General features: G+C 42.2%; 1 protein-coding gene across 1 annotated transcript in view; it reads left to right on the forward strand.

Moving 5' to 3' along the window:
* The window catches only part of OSTF1 (osteoclast stimulating factor 1), a 44,283-nt gene that overhangs the window by 12,796 nt on the left and 11,349 nt on the right, over positions 1 to 20,138 (forward strand). The window contains exons 2-4 of the mRNA XM_080912167.1: positions 10,590 to 10,636; positions 17,199 to 17,249; positions 19,327 to 19,390. Of these exons, the coding sequence (XP_080768293.1) occupies positions 10,590 to 10,636; positions 17,199 to 17,249; positions 19,327 to 19,390 (162 nt within the window). The remainder of the gene's footprint in view (positions 1 to 10,589; positions 10,637 to 17,198; positions 17,250 to 19,326; positions 19,391 to 20,138) is intronic.

Raw genomic sequence — 20,138 nt, forward strand, 5'->3', positions numbered from 1 at the left:
TTGTGGAATGATACAGATAGAAATCCAAGCCAAGGAATGTGTTCTGAGATAATCTCTCACTTATGGCCGTTGGAGTCCACAGAGCACAGCTGTTTCCTTTCACCTCAGGAGCGGAAAGATGGTTTTGGTTCTTGGATACTGTCCCTTAGACTCCGCTGTTTCATTTCGGAACAGAAGACATCCTGTTTCAGGGGCTGGAGAGATAGCTTAGCAGCTAAGAGTGCCCACTGCTCTTGTAGACAACACAGGTTCAGTTCCTAGCACCTAAGAAGAGACAGCTTGTGACTGTAACTGTAGCCCCAGGGGGCTCTGATGCCCACTTTTGGCTCCCAAGGGTCTCTGTATTCACCTTCACATACCCACATACAGTCATGAAGTCTGTGTAAGCAAAAATAAAACAAATCAAAACCTACAAATAGCAGAAATAACCATCCTGTCCAGTCATGCGTGGATGATATAATACATGGCCTTTTAGAAAACACTAATGCTTTCATTTTCCCCAAGAATATCCTTAGGTAGTAACACTTGTTTTTGTAACTGAAAAGCATAATATAACATTAATGTTGCTTTCATTATCTTAGGCAAATGTGAAAAATAAATGTATATCTTAAGTTCATGTTTTCCATAATTTATTTTTGGTCAAATAACTTTATTTTGAGGGAGATTGTTGTGTTTTTAATGCATAGCTGAATCTAAAATGAAAAAGATGGGGAAATATTTTGTATTCCTTATAGAGTTGTTTAGCAGATAGCCTGGAGTGTGGGTTTTTGAGTTTATCTTTTGACCTTCTAGTAAGACATGTTTGGCTTGACGGTCTAGTCCATAAACATAAGGACATATGCATACACATATACACTTCTACCCATCCCACAGTCAGTAGTGTAGGACTATAAGAAGTTCATCTTAGTTTGATGCTTCTGTTAGAACCTGTGTGGTGACTTGAATATACTTGGCCCAGGGAGTAGCACTATTAGGAAGTGTGGTCTTGTTAGAGTAGGTGTGGTCTTGTTGGAGGAAGTGTGTCACTTTGGGTGTGGACTTTGAGACCCTCCTCTAGCTGCCTGGAAGTTAGTCTCTTCCTGGTTTCCTTCAGATCAAGGTGTAGAGCTTTTAGCTCATTCTCCAGCCCCATGTCTGCTTGAACACGGCCATGCTTCCTGCCTTGATGATAATGGAATTACCTAATGAACCTGTAAGCCAGCCCCAATTAAGTGTTGTCCTTTATAAGAGCTGCCTTCGTCACGGTGTGTCTTCACAGCAGTAGAAACCCTAACTAAGACCACCTGCCTCTCAGCTTTGGCCAGCTGGCCAGATGATATGACCCAGATATCAAGATACCTGCTTAAGCTTTGCAGATGGCAGTGAAAACAGTCACACCTAATTTTGGTACCCATACCAGTAATCACATGAGGCAGGCTGATTTACTATTATCTTAATGTTGTAGTAATTAACAATGATTGCAAAGCCATGAATTTTTAGTCCCCAAATCATTTGAAGAGTGAAGATTGAGAATTATTGCGGTAGCATGATTGCTAATAATCTCAGGGAAACCATGTGTTCCTTGTGGGATCATTATCACCATCATCTTCATCTTCATCTTCATCATCCTCCCCTAGTTCAGGAGATGAGAAGGTGAATACTGCCCTTACGTTCACCTACACAGGTACCAAGGATTCCTGGTACCCTGGCAACCCGGTCACAGGCAGTAGCTGTGCTAACTGAGCCGGTATGGTAGATAGTGGGCTTAGTTTTACAAAAGTACTTTTGGGCTAGACTCATGGTATGGAGGAATTGTGGTTTCTGTTCTATTATATGAATTTCTAAAAATTGGTGTAAGGTTGGTACATGAATCAGTGTGTAAAGTACTTGGCATTCAAGAATGACAAGCTGAGTTTAAGTTCCAAGAACCCAGGTAAAAGCTACATATGTGGCATCAGCCCTCCTACAGGGAGGCAGAAGGTAGAGACAATTCTCAGAAGCTCTCAGGCCATCCTTCCGGGAAGGCCTGGACTGGCTCTCTGAATACTATGACCAAGGCAACCTACAGAAGGAAGGGCTTGTTGGGTTTATGGAGGATAAGAGTCTATCATGGTGGGAAAACATGTAGGCAGTTAGCAGTAGGCAGGGCTGCTAGATGGGAGGCTGAGAGCTTACATGCTTAATGACAGCATAAAGTAGGGAGCAAACTGGAAGTAGCAAGGGGTAATCTCAGTGCCTGCCCTTGAGTGATGTACTTCCAGCAAGACATCACTACTTAAATTTCCCTAAACAACTCTACCAACTAGTTACCAAGTAGTTGAATGCCTGAGACTGTGGGGCCATTCTCACTCAAACCACCACACTCAACTTACTGAATTCCACAGGCCTATGGCCATGCCATAATACAAAATGCATTTAGTCCAACTTGAAAAGTCTCCAGAGTTTTTCGCACTCTCAGTACCAAGTCTCTTCTGGAGGCAAACTCATATTTATAACCCCCCTATAAAGTTCAAAAGCAAGTTTACACACTTCCAATGGGTAATAACATAGAATACACATTGCCATTCCAAAAGGGAGGAATGGGGTATAGTGAGGAAATACTGAACCAAAGTAAGATCAGAACCCAGAGGGCAAGCAGCAAATTCTGAAGCCCCATGTCCAGCATCTGCTACTTTAATTTCAAAGGTCTCAGAGGCTCTGCCTCTTCAGCTTTGCTGCCTACAGTGTGCTGGTTCCACTGTCTTTAGAGCTCTGCTTGGCAGATGTCATCGTGTGACTCTGGCATGTCCAGCATCTAGGGTTCATCTCTGCTACTCAGGCTCCACTTCCCAGCCTTACACCCCTTTATTCTTGCAACTGCTTTGCCTCTGAAGCCAGTAGTAGCAAGTGGGCATGGACTACACTGCCAGGTTCGATGCCTTTAGCTCTCTTCTATAGTTTGGAAATCTAGCAAGTAGGATCTTGCCCTGAGGACACCCTCTCGTTCCAATGCAGGGCAGGCCTCTGCTTACTCTCTCTAATCTCTTAACAATTGCAGCTTCAAGACCCTAACATCATTAAGATTCCTGTTGTTCTTTTTCTCTGCAAACTGCAAAGTATAAATTTTGTGCTACATGCTCTTTGTCATTGAAGACTGCCTAAAAGTTTTCAATAATAGCCTTTCCACAGATTCAGTGCTGTGCTGTTTTGAAATTTCCTCTATCAAGGAAATGAGTCTATCACATTTTCATTCAGCAATAGGCAGGTTTTTAGGACAGGGACAGATTGCAGCCATTTCCCCCCCAAATATCACAGGCATGGCTTCTAGTCCAGCACTGTGAAAGTCCTCACTTCCCTCTGAAAGCCTTTGAACTGGGCTTCCTTGGTGCCTCAGCAGTCAGCGCTGCTATGCCCCAGGTTCCCATGATGATGGTTCTTTAAGCTCTGCTTATAGCATTCAACTGCTTTCAAGTCTTAAAGTTCCAAATTCCTCCTAAAAACATGCTCCCATTCTTTACAGCAATAGCCCACTCTCTCTGGCACCAACTTCTAGACCAGCAGAGCATCAGAACAAGAAGTCAAATTTTTTAATGTTGAGTAGTACGATTTTCTGTTCTATCCTCTGTTCCTGGACTCTTGAATCCAGACTGTAGGAGAAAAAATACTATGCATTGGAAGCATATATTGCCTTCCCAGAACTGTTATCAAATTTTAATGGAAGTAATAAATGCATGATTAGGCCCAAGCAGGTCCTGAGAGGACAGCAAGTTACATGAAGTTTCCCCAATGTCTATGGTTCTAACTGTTATAACACCTTCTGTTCCCAAGCATACACTGATGGCTTCATGGAGTACGCCCAGTATAGTGGACCAGTGTGATACTTTGTGGACGAGATCAAGATCCCTTCAGACTAAGTTATAACACAGGGATGGAGAGGTGACATGCCCTTGAGGTAGAACACTGAAGGTGTACCGCTGACCTTGCCAACTGAAAGCAAATTGCTTTTTGTAGCCCTTATGGACAAATGTTGAAAAAAAGTATTTGCCTGATAAATACATGCACACCAAGCATCAGGAAATGTGTTAATCTATCTAAGTAAGAAGATTGTGTCAGGAATGGCAGCTGCAGTTAAGAATTACTACTCGATTAAGTTTTTGCTGGCAACTGTCATATTCCATGATCTGTCCATCTGCCTCTGCATAGGCCAAATAGAGAAATGTGGGAAGTACCAATGCTGTATGTTTCAAGTTCTTGATGGTCATGTTACTTTCTGGAACCTATTCCAGATTGTGATCGATACTGGCTCACTGTTTTTGTTTGTTTTTGTTTTTCTGGTATGCTGGACTTTCCAGATCATATCCTATAAGCTAGTCTAATAAATTCCCGTTTTATATACCTATTGGTCCTGATTATTTAAAGAATTCCAACTAATGTACCCACCAACACTGATACATCGTTATCTACTACACACAGATTTATAGTGTAATGTATTCACCATTACAGCACAACACAATCATTTCACTGCTTTAAAAAATTATTTTTGTTCCCCTTTTTCTTCACTTTGATTTTTGTGCTGTCTCTGTAGTTTTCCCCTTTTCAGAGAAGGAGGGGGGGGAGAGGGAGGGAGAGACGTAGTTGGAATGATTAAAATACGTAGCTTTTTCAGATTGATCACTTTTACTTAGTAACATGCATTGAAGTCTTTTCCATCTTGTCATGGCTTGTTAACTGATTTCTATTTATTGCTAACAGAGTTCCATTTTTTTGACCCTGTCTTTCTAGGCCAGTCAATTGTGGTTTGCATGACTCATAGCTGGGCATGTTTGGGACTAGTTTTCCTCTCAGGTAGCTCAGATAGCACCTTCCAGCACTGTGAAAGCTAGCGTGTAGGATGAACCTTCCAGGTCAACACCGGCTTGATTTTGCAGCGTTCTATGACTTAAGGGTGTGATGTATTTCTTTTTTTAGTAATAAGGTCTCACCTCCAAGTTCTGAAGCACTGGCAATAGCTAATATTTGAGGGTCTAAGGGGCCCCATTGGCTATTCAGGCCAGTCACAAACCAGAGTCAAATGGAAAGAGGGACCATCAATGGAAAAATTTCACCCAGAGTGGCCTGTGGGCAAGCCTGGGGTACATCCTGATGATGGATGTCGAAAGGTCCGTTAGCTCACTAGGGGTGGTGCCTCCCCTGGGATGGTGGTCCTGGGAGCTATAAGAAAGGCAGAGCACAAGGCTCAGACTCAGCCCACATTGAACTGAGCAAGCCAGTAAACAGCATTCTTTTATAGTCTATCAGCTCTTGCCAACTTCCTGCCCCACTAGAGTTTAGCCCTGACTGCCTTTAGTGAAGGACTTGTGATGAGGAAATGTAACACAAATAATCCAGTGCTTCTAAGTTGCTTATTACAGTCGCAGTGTTTTATCCCATTAATAGAAACCCTAACTGAGATACTTACTAGTCACAAACTCCAAAGAAGTAATGGACACCTGGCAGTTGGATACAGGTATGTGAAGCTCTGCCAGCCCTTCATTAACAATAAACAGGACAGATTTGACATTTTTATTTTGCCCACTTTTACAGGTCCCGAGTCATCTAATTGTTGTTTCAGGGTTCCAGGGTGCAAAGACAAACACTGGAAAAGCCTCCACTTCCTTTCCCTGCCCATGAGAGGCCAGATCCCCTTCCTCTACTCTCACCCGTCTATGCCCTGGACCTTCGTGTTCTGAAGTCTAGGGTCAGCCTTCCTCCAGAGGAAAAGACAACACTTGACTGTTGATCATGGTCTCCTCCTTTCTAGGGGAAAGGGAGTTGTTGAGAAAAGGGAAGAGCAAGGCTGAAAATGAGATCTCAGAAACAGTGGCCAGGGCCAGCTGTGGTGGTGGTGGTGCTTAGAACTGTTTAATTTAGAGAGCAGCTCTGTCTGGATTTTCCCCGCAGTGCCATCTGAATGCTTCTAGATCATCCCAGACTCAGCCTACCTTTAAGACAAAGGTTATGTTGGGTCTTTTTTGGGGCCTTATTCTTATGGATCCCAATTTCAGACCATTTCCACAATCTCTGAGCTTGTCTCTCTGTTGTATGTAACAGTACTTGGGTGAGAGAGTGAGCAGAGAGCCTTAGAAAGCTGTAAGAGCACAGCTCTGTGACATTTGTGAGTCTGCCTTCCTTAAGTAAACTTGGAATTGATCACTTTGTTCTTGATCTATTGTTATGATCCCTGTTGTTAGATGTCTGCCAGGACATCAGCAAGAAACAGAGCTTTGGTTTCATCCCCTAGACACTGCTGTAAGCCTGAAGTCTACAGAACACCGTCCAGTTAACTCACTATGTCAAGAGGAGCAGTGGATTACATATTAGTATTAACTATTCTAAAAATAGAATATTAAGGCCTAGGGCCTGCATTTGTGAGAAATCTAACTGGATTTGTGATTCCTTAGTCTTTGGATGTTTCTGTTAAATTCTTTTATTTCTAGTTCATTGGATTTTGATAATTCCAGCCCTGAATTTTTAGAACATGGAGTGAAAATGATAGATAGAAGGCTGACACCCCAGTATTAAGCAGTAAGTTGGGTCCCGTGATGAACTGTCTTGTGTATTTTACCGATGAATGCTGCTTTGTGTATTTGGTTAATTGTCCTTCAGTATTTAGCATCACAACAGAAAGAACTTGAATTATGCAAATCAGTGGTTGTTCACTTACCTTCTATTTACTTTCTGGTTCTTTCATTTTTGTGGAGTTTTATCTGAGCCCATCAAGTTTAAGACTATCCATGCCTTACATCCTCTGAAGGGAACTAGAAAGATCCTTGATGTTGATCACAAGAGGACTGCTTCCTTTTGTGACGTTTTGGAAAGTTTGAGGTAACTGAGATAACTAACCTCCACCATCTGAGAAGAGTCACCTCAGCAGCCAGCCTTTCTCTGGCAGCTCTGCCTCCTTTACCTGCCCTCCTTGTTTCTGCACCAACTCTCCATGTATAGAGTCTGCTATGTAGATCAGTCTGATCTCTACAGTAGGATTAAAGGCAGCTGCCTCTCACCTGGCTTCTTCCTTTCTTTGGGTGTTTCCTTGCTCTATAGATGAGGGTTGTGAGGTATGAATAGTCTCCAAACAAGCAAACTAACAAAAACAAGAAAAAGTTACATTTATTTCAGTCAGTAAATTTTTCTCTTGATAGAAACAGGAGAGACATGGCACAAGAATTCAGATTGCCTCTGTGTGTGTGTATGTGTGTGTGTGTGTGTGTGTATGTGTGTGTGTGTGTGTGTGTGTGTGTGTGTGTGTGTGTGTGATGTGTGTATGTATGTATGTATGTATGTGCGTGATGTGTGTATGTAAGTCAGAGTTAACCTCAAGGGTCCTTTCTCAGTAGCTATATACCTTGTTTGCAGGAACCTTACCAACTGAGCTATCTTCCTAGCCCTATCTGCTTTTCAAGGGCTTCACTCTGGTACAGACTGACCTGGATCTTATTGTGTGTGTGTAGCCCCAGGTGGTCTCACGCTCATGGCAGTCCTGCCTTAGCCTGGGAATGCTAGCATGGCAGGTGTGGGTCACTACACTTGACAGAGGTTTTCGGGTCGACTCATTAAGTCACAGGAGAATCCGAGATGCTTTTCCATGGTGGGATGCTGACAGGAGAGAGAATGGTTTCCTCCCCTGCTCGAAATGAGGTGTGGTTGCTATTTTCACACTTTATCAGTGTTGTATACATTCAGTGCAGAGTGTAAACAGCAGTGTAAATTGGAATGTGAAGGGCCCCATAGATGGTGCAGTTGTTCAAGGCATGTGTGTTAACCTGTGCATACAGGTGTGTATGTGGAGGCCAGAGGTCAATTCTGGACGTGTTCTTCAGTTGCTTTCCACTTTGTATTTTGACAGTGTCTCTCACTGAACTTGGAGCTTTCTGCTTTGGCTAGACTGGCTGTCCAGTTAGCTTCAGGAATCTGGCTCTTCCTCTCTGGAACTGTACTCTACTGTAGAAACAAGCCACCACACCTGGCTTTTTTATGAGTGCTGGGAATAAGCCTAGATTCTCATGTTTTTATGGCAGGAACTCTGCTGACTGAGCCATGTCTCTAGCCCTGATTTTCTTCATCAGTTTATCACTTGATGGACATGTAGATTGATTTCCTAACTGCTAGCATTCCTTTGTAGTGATTCCATCATGCTGACAGTTCAGGTCTCTCCTAATAGACATTAGACTCATTTCCATCATCTCTAGTCTTACATCCTTCAATATGCTGGTCACCAGCCATGATGTTGTCCATGGCCTGTGCTGCCGCCGAGGACTATGAGGGTGTATGTGGTCTGTGCTGCTGCCAGAGGCCCTGTTGAGGTCCATGGCCATCCTGCAACTGGAGGCTGTGAATGTCTGTGCTCTTTTCTTCCACTAGAGGCCATATTGATGTCTCTGGTTCATGTTACCACCAAAGGCCTTGTGGATGTCTGTGGTCTATGCTGTCCCCTGAATCAATGTTGATGTCCATGGGACAAGCTGCCACTAGGAATCATACTGGTGTCTGTGGCTTGTGTTGTTCCAGAAGCCATGTTGATGTCTTTGGCCTGTGCTCCTTCTGGGGGTTATGATGGTTTCTATAGTCCACGTTGATGTCTACAGTTGGCATTGCCACCAGAGCCCATGCTGAGGTCCACGGCACATGCTGACACTAGAGATCAGTTGGATGTCGTGGTTCATGCTAGAACTGGAGACCATGTGGAAGCACATGATCTGTACTCTTGCTGACTGTAAAGGGCAAGGAAGCTTCCTTTGCAGTGGTGTCAGTGACAACAGTCTCACAGTTGAGAAAGAGGGACATAAAGAAGAGTTCTGTGACAACCACTACCCTCTCACCCCCTGAAAAAAAGTAACAGCCTAAACAGGAAACCATCGAAGGGAACTCTTAGAAATTGTGTTAAGGGTACTGAAGTATAGCTGTCTGTAATAGAAGGTTCTGGGAGGGGTGGGGGTAGAGAAGAACTCAGCTTTCTTTAAGGGGCTGGCCACTGGTAGTTTAGCCATGCTCCAGTGAATAGAAGGGCAACACAAGTTGGACTTTTTTGGGTGGGGGAGGTAAAAAATTTATGGGAGCAGACATAGGTGGGAGGATTAGAAAGTGAGTGTGATGGGTACATTATGTGAAACTCCCAAATAATCAATAATCAAATAATCAGTCCCTTGGTCATACTGTGTGTTCATGTGACTAGCACAAACAGCTTTTCTGGGGTTGTGTGGAGTTAGGCTGGATAGTTTTCCTTTCCCCACCCATTCTTCATTCTTCAGCAGGGCTTGATCAGAGCCTCTGTCTTGAAAAGCTGCAGACCTCTTTGCTGTGCACCTGGAAGACTGTTAATGAAACATTACAAATATATCTTAACTATGCCACATTGTATCAAACGAAGGCCTTTTCAATCCTGGTAACCATGCATGTAGTTACAAATTATATATGTATTGCTTCATGTTATTGTATTATAAAATATATTCAAATAGCAACAAAGAAAGTGTAAGGTGAAAACATATATTCTGAAGCAAGCTTCCTTATCTGCCTTGGAGGCCAGTTTTGAATGGGACTTGTTTTGGATGTAATCTCTAAAGGATCTTCCAGAAAATGGACTAAACTGTTATTAGTCTTTAGGTAGATAGTCCTTCTTTTTTGACCTTTTTCTTAATCTATTTATTTTGTAAAACATACCCCTTTGTTTGCTGTAGACCTTATACTGCCTAATTTGTATTAGTTTTGTGAGCTTAAATTTGTACTGTATACAGAGTAGCTGCTGGGAGATTTAATAAGTTCAGGCCCTTTCCTTCTCATACACTGAGCCAGTGGATAGGAGAGCTGGGGAAGTGCTGGGGAGCCTGCTGGATGGAAGGGTGATACTGCCTCACATGGGGCTTTTCTTTCCCTCCATTTTTCCATCCTTCTGGGAAATATAAGGTTCCAATAGATTGACTTAAGAATTTTAAAAACATTTAGATTGTTCTTGGTAATTTTTGTTAAGATGTCCAACTTCATTTATTGATTGATTGATTTTTTTTTTTTTTTTTTTTTTTTTGTGACAAGAGTCTATTTTATGTGGTCCTGGCTGTCGTGGAACTTGCTATGTAGACCAGGCTGGCCTCAAACTCACAGAGATCTGCTTGCTTCTGCTTCCCGAGTGCTGAGATTACCTGTAAAGATTAATTTTAGTATTCGTTTCTTTGTTCATGTGTATATACAGGTTTGTGTAGAGACAGAAGAGAGTGTTTGATCCTCTGGAACTGTACTTGTGAGCTGCCTGAATAGAATCTGTACTGGGTCTTCTGAAACAGAGACAAGTGGTCTCAACTAATGAGCCGTCTCTTTAGACTCCTCAGCCCCTTAACTTTGTATTTTTAAGTTTGATGTTACTATTAGAAGGACTGTCTATACTTGGGGCAGAAATGCAGCGTAAATCCCATAACTCCCATCAAACAAAGCCATCACCCAGAGACGTGCTAGCTTTCATTTAACAAAAACTTTAAAGATGCATCCAATATGTGAAAAGGTACTTCTTCTAAAGTTACATTTCCAAATTGACAGGAAAAATCAATAACAACATAGAATAAAGTTATAAAAGAATTGATCCGATTTTTTTTTTCTTCTTTTAGGGCAAGTTAAAGTCTTCAGAGCTCTCTATACATTTGAACCCAGAACTGTAAGTATTTTGATTTAACCTGTAAAGCTGACACAGCAGTGTAAGATGACTTTAGTCAGACACGTGTTCTGACCTAAGTAGTCTGTGCTTTCTTCAACCGTTCACAGGATGAATGTTCAGTCCCTCCTCACTGCTCTCCTCAGTGAGCAGAAGTAAACCCCAGGTTGATTTGCATGGCCTATGCTTAAAGGTCATTGACTCTCTCACATTGCTTCATCCCTTTGTATGGTGACATCTGTCTCCAAGTCACCGCATAGCCTGCATGCGGAAAGATCCATAAACTTTAGAGACCCAATCTTAGCCAGCCTTTATGTGAATCACACACCAACTTTCCTCACTTCTCCTGGACCATCTATCTCACACCTGCCAAACAACTGGAAAAGTTATTTCATATCTCTTCTGTCTGCATTTTTCCATTGCTGAGGTCCTGGTATCCACCCATCTACCCATGGTTGAGTGAGCTCATCACACTGGATGAGGCCTTGAGGTTAGTGCAGCTGAAGCACATAGAGGAAAGCTAACTAGCCATGAGTGAGCCAGCAAGCTCTATTTCTCCCTCATTTCTCAAGGTTCCTGATTGAGATCATGACCTGATTTCCCTCACTGATGGAAACATAAGCCACATCCTCCCCTAAGCTGCATATGGTCAGTGTTTTAATCACAGCAACGGGAAGAAACCATAGCACACTCTTTATGTTTCTCCGTAGTTCCCAGCTCTGCAGTCGCATCCTTTGCGTGTGTCTCTGCTCACTCCGAGTACTGATTCCCTGCCACCAGGCTGGGGCCTGCCAGGAGTTCGCATTCTGCCATCTCCTAAACCTGGATACCCAGTTCCTCATTAGAAATGGGAATACCGCTCACTGCTCCACACTACAGCCCTCCTTACACTCTTGATAGAAGGCTCCTACTTGAGTTCATCACCTGGTAGTCATCAGCCAGTGGCAGGGATGTCACAGCCAGTCCAAGTCTTGCATACTCAGATGAGGTCTCCCAAAACGTTAGGGTGAACAGGCTTCTGGGGCACAGGGAGCTGTTACTCTCACTGCAGGGGGTGTTGGTGAGGGCGGACCGGACCGTGGGTAGAGTGTTTGTGGAGGGGGCTGCTGCAGCATCACCAGCCCGAAATGTTATCACTGACAGTACAGTTCCTCATAATCCTGGGAGCCACGCCCCCAGTCTGTACAAAGGGCTGAGGCAGGCAGAGTAGCCCGAGCACAGAGTCATCTTTAACTTTGCCTACAGGGACAGTCTCTGTGATGGGATCAGGACCACTCAAGGAGGATAATTATGGAGGACAGCACACAGCATCAGTTGTCCCTGCCAGACCATGTCAGTTGTCCCTGCCTGACTATACAAGTTGAGGCCTCTCTTCTACTCTAGATTGAGACCTATGTTCCCCAAGGATAGAGACTGAAGTGACTCTTGACTCTTCCTTTGCTCCCCTCACGTGTCCTGAGCTGGGTCACTTCTGATTTGTCTTGTTTCCTTCCCGGCTGGTGATCTGGACATTACTTAACCCTGTCCCTGTAGTTTCTATTGCTTTTAGTGAGAACCATGATCGTGTAAAGGCACCAGCAGCTAGAGCAGTCACTGTTGCTGAGGAGTGCTGGTTGCTGGATTGATAGTCATTTAAGGAATATTCTTCCTTGGTTGCTCTACTATTACTAATTTCCCTTCATTTCTTCTCTGGAGAGAGTTTTTCTATGCTGCCTTTTAAAGCCTTAGTCATTATTCAGGAAAAATAAATATTTACTTCACTTAGTAATTTTCAAATATCCCATTTTTAAACTGTGACTATGGTTTTTGATATGCAGGTCCTGAGGATCAATAATGGCTATTCTATATACTGTGACTCCCCCAATGTCCTCACTCCTCCATGTTCTCCCCTCTGTCAGTCTAGATACTGAAGTATCTTGTCTAGTGGACAGGATACCAACTCACAGGGGCCTTCCTTTGCCTTTTGTTAAATATCGGACAGTCTCCCAGATATTCATTTACTTTTGTGAGGACAGGAACCTGTCTCTTGAACAGTGCTGGAGCATAGTTTGTTCCTCTATGGCAGGTATTCCTCATCTCTGTGGGGGCACATAACACACTGAGCACACACACACACACCACGGCACAGGGACACCACAGCACACTATGTGGCACACGGCACAGTGCGTGCTAGCACATCACGCATTGTGTATACCACATGCACCGCACACTACTTACTTAGCATGCCTGGGCACAGCGATCTGAGAACGCAGCACATGGAGGCCGTACCATACCTTGTATGGGGCACACAGTTCACAGCACACTACAGAGTACCCTGAGCATACAACTGAGCGCATAGCGCAGCAAGTCCACAGCTCACCACAAGCTCAGCATTCTTGAGCACATTGCTCAGTACACCGAGGTCATGGTTCTTCCACACTCTCTACTTGGCACACCAAGTATGCAGCTCATCACACGCATGGTGGGCCAAGCATATAACACATTGTGGTTTTACCTCTTTAACGCAGTGTAGCTTGGAAATTTTAAAGGCTGAGCTGAAGGCTGTGAGCCCTTTACTTTCATATGCAGCTTCCTAAATGCTGATCATCCTGCTTTTTAGCAACTGTTACCACCCGAGGAGACAGTGAGGGTGATGGCCAGCCCTAGGTTTGCTAATGCATTAGCTAGATTAAAGCAAAGCAGTTGTGGCTCCTGATGATTATCTTGCTTCAAGGAAAGGCATTTCTGGCATCACCCAGCCTCCTTTCATGCTAACTCCCCTGGCCCCATTCGCCTGAAGTGTCACCCAGAGACCTGCCTGGACTGGGTGGACCCGAGTGAAAGCATGTTGACAGGGAGGAGCAGTGCATGAGGGATGCTGCTTTTTGAAGGAAAACCAGAGGGACCTGTTCGGGCCTACACGGCTTGCTGGGCTGCTCCAGGTGATAACGTGTGAGTGAGGCAGGATCCCGGCTGTGCTCCCCACTGTCATCTCCAGCCTGTCTGTTTGCTAAACTCATGACCAGTTCTGCCAAGTGAGAAGCACATGCACGGCAAAGGGGCTGTTTTCCATATTGTTGTCCTGTATTGAGAAGGCAGGATGAGGACTATTTTCTAAAACCGCTATTGTTGAACTAAATCATAATATTGTGACGACCAGTATTGGCAAGATGTGATGTTTTTGTGAGAGAAAACACAAGTTGGGGTTAGGAATTGTGGCTCCATCATCTGAATGTCACATGCTATGTGACAATCTCATCTTTAACGGGGCCATAAGAAATAGCCTTACTCCTTAGTATTGTTGAGAAGGATTAAACTAGTATTTGCAAAGGTACACACTAGTGCATGGTGCATGAATAGGTATTATAAAATAGTAAGTGAAGACATTCACTGCACATTTATTTTTCCTTTTGATTAATTTTTGTATCTTTAGGTTACTAAATCTAAAACATCTTATATGCATTTGCCCTCAGTGTTAATGTACATTTGCACTACGTTTGCCCTCATCACTTCTGTGCATTGGCACTGGGCACTAATGCCATCTGCATTCACTACTGTACTAGCAGTCCTTGCTAGTTTCTTTTGGTTTTTGCTTTACTAGAGACAGCGTCTCTCTTTGTGGCCCAGCCTGACCCTGAGCTCAGAGTAGTCCTTGTGGCTTAGCCTCCTGAGTCATGAGTCACCAAGCCTAGCTCACTTTGTTCTAATACCTTATGGTTCTTCAAGGAGAGACGAGAGCTTGTGGTTAAAAACCAGAGAACAAGCTGATGGGATGACGTGCTCATGGCAGCGTTGGGTCACTGTTTTTCCTCTTCTGTTCCATGAACACAATGCCAGGAATGTAAAAGTAGATCCTTATTGAACAGTTTACATCAAAGGGTCTGTTGTGGGTTCTTAATGGAAAATGGGATTCTTTTAAGTAAAGTCTGAATTTTAAGCCATAGTTACTTTATTGGCTGTACTGTCCTCAGCAGGGTCAAGAATTTTATAAACCATTCCTGAGCTATGTTAGGAAATCCCACACTTTAACTTTGTCCTCTTGGAAGAAACCGTGTAGGTAGCATTGTACTTGAGAGCTATTAAAGACGAACAAACTATAAAACTATAAAATCCAATAAAATAGCCAGACTTTTTCTCTGACTGACTACTGGTTGTTTGGTTCATTTGAACAACAAATCTGATGAGGATGGAGGGGTTGGGGGGGGATGCTGTTGAAGGGGTGGGGGGTACAGTCATTCCTGTAGAATAGCTACTGTTCATTTAAAGCTGAGTCAGCCATGTGAAGTCTTCAGATGCCTCAGCGGTGACATTTTCCAAATGATACCCTTTACCAAGCCACAAAATACAAGAATTACCTAAAATATGCTGAGAGTTTTGACTATAATTGTTTTAAAAATTGGGGAAAAATCCACACCATATAGAATAACCATTTTAAAGCAAACAGTTGAGTGGGATTATTACTGTTGCCATGGTGAACAACTACTTTCTTTACCAGGATCCAAAGCATTTCATCACCCCAGAGTAAAATGCTGTGCTCAAAGAGTGGCCATGTCTCATCTCACACTCGTCAGTCAGTTCATACTGAGGGGTGATCAGAGATTTGATATGTGTGCATATGTATACACGTATGCTTGGTGTGTGTTTTAGGCTGTTTATTTGACAGGTTTTTTTTTATTATGTGTTTTTGCTTGATTAATGAGTAAGTGATCTTGACGGGACTTTAGGAAACCAAAGGGGACAGGAAGAGGTAGCTCATTGGCTTCTCTGGAAGCACTGCCTGTAGAGGGATCACTGTGAGCTGTGAGTGGACAGGTACAGAGTAGGAATGGTCTTGGGACATCTCTAGCGTGAAAATGCACATCCGACCCCTGTAGAACTTCAGGAAGTACAGTAGCTTCTGCCGCCGTACCTCGATGCCCCGTCTAAGTCTTTTCTTCCTTCTGGTGCCTTGGCACTTCCTAAGGAGATACAGTCAAGGGTGATAAAATGCCAGCTTAATGCTCTGAGATGGCCACTGTGTTCAGCTGCCGTGCTTTGGTGATGAATGTGGGATTCTGTGAAGTGTCTCTGAGAGGCTTCTGTTTGCAGCTAGTCTTAACAGAAATTGTTTCTCTAATCACTTTCTATGGCGGCAGCATATTGGAAGTAATATTGGCCATCCATCTTCAAAACAATGGTTAGAAACAGATCTCAGAGGGTTTTTTTTATTTCTCTCCCATGGAATATTACTTCAAATGAAGTTACAGTGCACTTCCTTGGGTCCAGTGGGCTTAACTAGCTTTTGTATAGCTTCTGATGTGAATCTGGTCTCTGTAAATCAAAGTGTAAAAGTTATAAATGCTTTAGGAAGTTGCTTTTAAAGGAAGCCATCCATTTTGGGGATATTGTAAGTCACCATTCACTAGTTTTTATGCCCAAATGCATCTCTCATCTGACTTCATATTGTGGTTGCTTTAAGCATGGTGCTGTCTTTGTTTATATTCAGGAGAAAACAGCAACTATAATATAAGTAATTCTGAAATGAAACCCAGCACTAGGGCAGAGTTATGTATACTCACTTCAGTCTGCTCTGGAAAGGAAGCAAACACTTGGGGAAATGAATAGATGAAATAATTTGCTTTTCTAGTATGATTTTTAATTATATGTGTAGAATAGGCAGCTACAACAAGTCCTTTTTTCTGGATATTTTCTATTAGTATTATAAAAATGTACGGGGTAATAAAGCATATTTGGTAATATTTTCTGCATAATTTATGTGCAGTCATCTTCTCATGTGTCTGTGCTTGGTAATTTTTAGCCTAGTTTTGTAAGCACCTATACCCATAGGTGAGATTTTCTTTCATTGGGCATTCTACTTCCTGTTTACTCAAAAACTCATGGTGTTATCTACTGGCAGTTAACAAGATGTGAAAACTGTTGGCTTTCTTAAAAGAGTTTGCAGGACACTTGCTGAGTGGGGCCAGGGCGAGGCACTAGCTCTGAAACTTTGGCTCCGGAGTTGCTAGCCTTTCTGGATGGGCAGAGCCCATGTATGTTAGCTCTGTAGGCTGTGAAGGCTGAGTTACATATGAATGCTCATGTACAAGAAACACTCATTCTCTGCAGGCATGAAGACCATGTAATAGTTTTTTGAAAATAGGCAAACATAAGTATTAATATTTTTCATGGTTTTAATTTTAGATATTTATATATATATATATATATATATATATATATATATATATATCTCACATATATGTATATATATCACCTATCATAATTTCTAAGAGGGAAAGTTTTATTTGTATTTTATGTTGGTATGAAGATCTTTTGTAATAGGAGAATATAAAAGGTATCTGAATCATATTTTTCTCACACATACACACATACACATACACTCACAATTCTTTGATAGATTCAGCACAGGACAAATGGAGCTTTAGAACTCAAATATTTTTAATATTCTGTTATGTGTTTATTTGTTAATACTAATATAGAAGTAATATTGTATATAAGAATACCTTAGGATTTAAAATTACAAAATGTAAGAAATCAGTATAAGATAGGAAAAATCTCACGGAGTCAATGTTTTTTTTTTTCCTTTTAGCCAGATGAATTATACTTTGAAGAAGGAGATATTATCTACATCACTGACATGGTAAGCCTAGCTATCATTCTGTACTATGACTGCATACTATAAATATAGTAACATAGTGCTAGACTGTTTTATTTAGCCATAATATTGTGGATTGTCTTAGGTATATATACATAGACCTAGAAATATATGTAAAGTTCTACTTTTTGACACATTTATGGTAACACATCATTGAAAGTGGTCCACTTATTTACCAATAGGAAATAGTTGAATAAGTTTTGTTATGGCCACTGAAGCCATACAAAGGAACAAGAATATATTTCAGATTATATTCCAGTGTAATTTAAATGGAATAAAGACAGATAAAATGCATACATTATGCCTTACTTATCTAAAGAAGGGTTAGAGACTATAAATATCCATCTATTTCTTACTTTGAAAATAAAGAGAAAACTAAAATATGACTTAAAATCAATTTGCTTATATGATGGATGGATGGATGGACGGACGGACGGACGGACGGACGGACGGACGGATGGATGGATGGGTGGGTAGATGGATTGAGTACCCATCTTGACAGACTTCTTTTCTCAAGCTACTGTGAGTTTAGCATTCAAGGACAGCTGAGTCTTTAGGTCCCTGATGTCCATTGTGGGGTCTCTGTATGGGGGGGGGGTGTGCAGATGTCAGTCAGTAAAATGAAGTAGAAACACGGGAGTCCTTCATCTGAATTGGAAAAGCATAACATTTTATCTTTGAAAGGGTCAACTTAGTAATAATATATTACTCTCACTGAAAGGAATAAGGTCTCTTTAAGAAATGACCTCTACCAGCCATAGAGCATTAAATGAACTGAACATCTTGTGACCACAATTATAAGGCAGCTTTAAAGGACTGTGAGGACTGGTCATGCTGGCATGATGAGGAACCTAATGTGCACTGCCCAGAGATGGAACAGTTTGAGCATCAGTTATATGGTTTCCTAATGTTACCTCTAGACAGATCTCATTGATACTGTGAGGGACCACTGTGGAGTTCAGGTGTTTATTCTGACAGTGGGTAAGGGAAGGAGTCAGTACTTCCTCTGTCTTCTCTTCTTGAGCTTTACCTTGAATGTTACTCTTTGAAGAGATATGCTATTCATTTAATGGGAAATGTCTCCATTTTTACCCCCTGTGATTATTGACGGAAGCTACAGAGGCAGCCTTGCCTTGTGTGTTTCCTTATCAAGGATGTCCTTAACACTGCTCATGCGGTAGCCTTCCCCCAAAAGGGAGGCTGAATCTGCCTTTGCTTTTAGAACTCAACAGCAACTCATGGGCAATGCACGGAACAAAGTATAGGTATGTGGCAGGCAAAATCCAGACTGTCTCAGTTTCTGCACACACACACACACACACACACACACACACACACACCCCAAGAGCTAAAAAGTAAGTAACAACAAAGCCAATAAAAATAAAGAATGGAGGAGGAACTTGTATTAAAGGCAGAGTAAGAGGGAATTAGTTGTACTATATGGTCCTTAGTAGAAATCTTAAACTGTGGACCATAAGGAATGCTCTGAGTTTTAACTTGGATATTTGATGACATTAAGAAATTATTTGGGAAACATTTAAAACTATAATAATGGTGTCACAGTTGACTGAGAAATAATTTATCTTTCAGATGCATGTTCTGATTTTTCAGAGTAAAGATAAGCCACCCAACACTAACCCGAAGGGAAGGCTGATGAGTGGTGGGTGGGTAGTATTGTCGCATTGTTCTTTCTGCTTCTGTATAGGTGTGAACTGTTCTATAAAGAAACGTTATTCAAAAGTGAAGACAAGAAAGATATTTAGAAAATGTGGCAAAACATAAACATGTATCAGAGAAGAGATATTAAAACCTAGACATTTAAATTCTATAGCTACAATCTACACTAAAACATTTCCCCTTTTCTCACATGCTCTGACCTCACTGAAGCTCTGTGGTGGGTATCTGTGTGCATCGGGGATGCTTGTGTGCTTACATCCGTGACAAGGGGGACAAATGCAGATGGCAGGGGTTTGAGGATGCGGATCAGTGCGGAGATGCACTTGCGAGCCCAGGTGGTGGTTTCAGATACAATTACACACTGACTCCCTTGTTCTCTTGGCAGAGTGATACCAGCTGGTGGAAAGGGACATGCAAAGGCAGAACAGGGCTGATCCCAAGCAACTATGGTAAGTGCCCAGCTGCACTGTGAGCTTCCTGTTCACAAGATGGCCATGCACACCAGGGCCGCACAGGCTTAAGGCTTAACTCACTGCTTATGACATAGTTTCCAGAGAGACACTGTGGGTTTACTTATTCTGCTAGTACCTCTGTATTCATTCATTCATTCATTCATTCGTTTGTTTGTTTGTTTATTTATTGGTAATGTTCTTAAACTCCAGTTCTTCTAACTGCTTATGACATAGTTTCCAGAGAGACACTGTGGGTTTACTTATTCTGCTAGTACCTCTCTATTTATTCATTCATTTGTTTGTTTATTTATTTATTGGTAATGTTCTTAAACTCCAGTTCTTCTAGTTTGATCTGAAGAAGTCCTGCTTTGTCCACACGCATGTGGCCTGTCATACTCACTAAGTGCTTATCATAGTCCTTATTAAAATGTGGCCCCTTGGTAAAATTATTAATATTTACAGGTGAAATATGGCACAAGATTAGTAAACAACAGTCCCAGATGTTAGTCTTTTTCTTCCAATTAGTAACAGGGTACAGTACTAAAGACATCCCCGAATCAGAATGATGCCTATAGGTTCAATGCCCCATCTTTAATAGTGGGAGTGTTGAGCTTAGATCACTATACGAACCTTTTAGGCTGTCAGGTCCATTACTCCTTAGGTTGACAAATGACTTGCCAAATGTCAGGGAAGGTCCTTCAGAGACATGGAGGCTATGGCCAGGTCCTAGCTCAGGAGCCCTGTG

Source organism: Micromys minutus (assembly GCF_963924665.1).
Source record: "Micromys minutus genome assembly, chromosome: 2".
Taxonomy (NCBI): domain Eukaryota; kingdom Metazoa; phylum Chordata; class Mammalia; order Rodentia; family Muridae; genus Micromys; species Micromys minutus.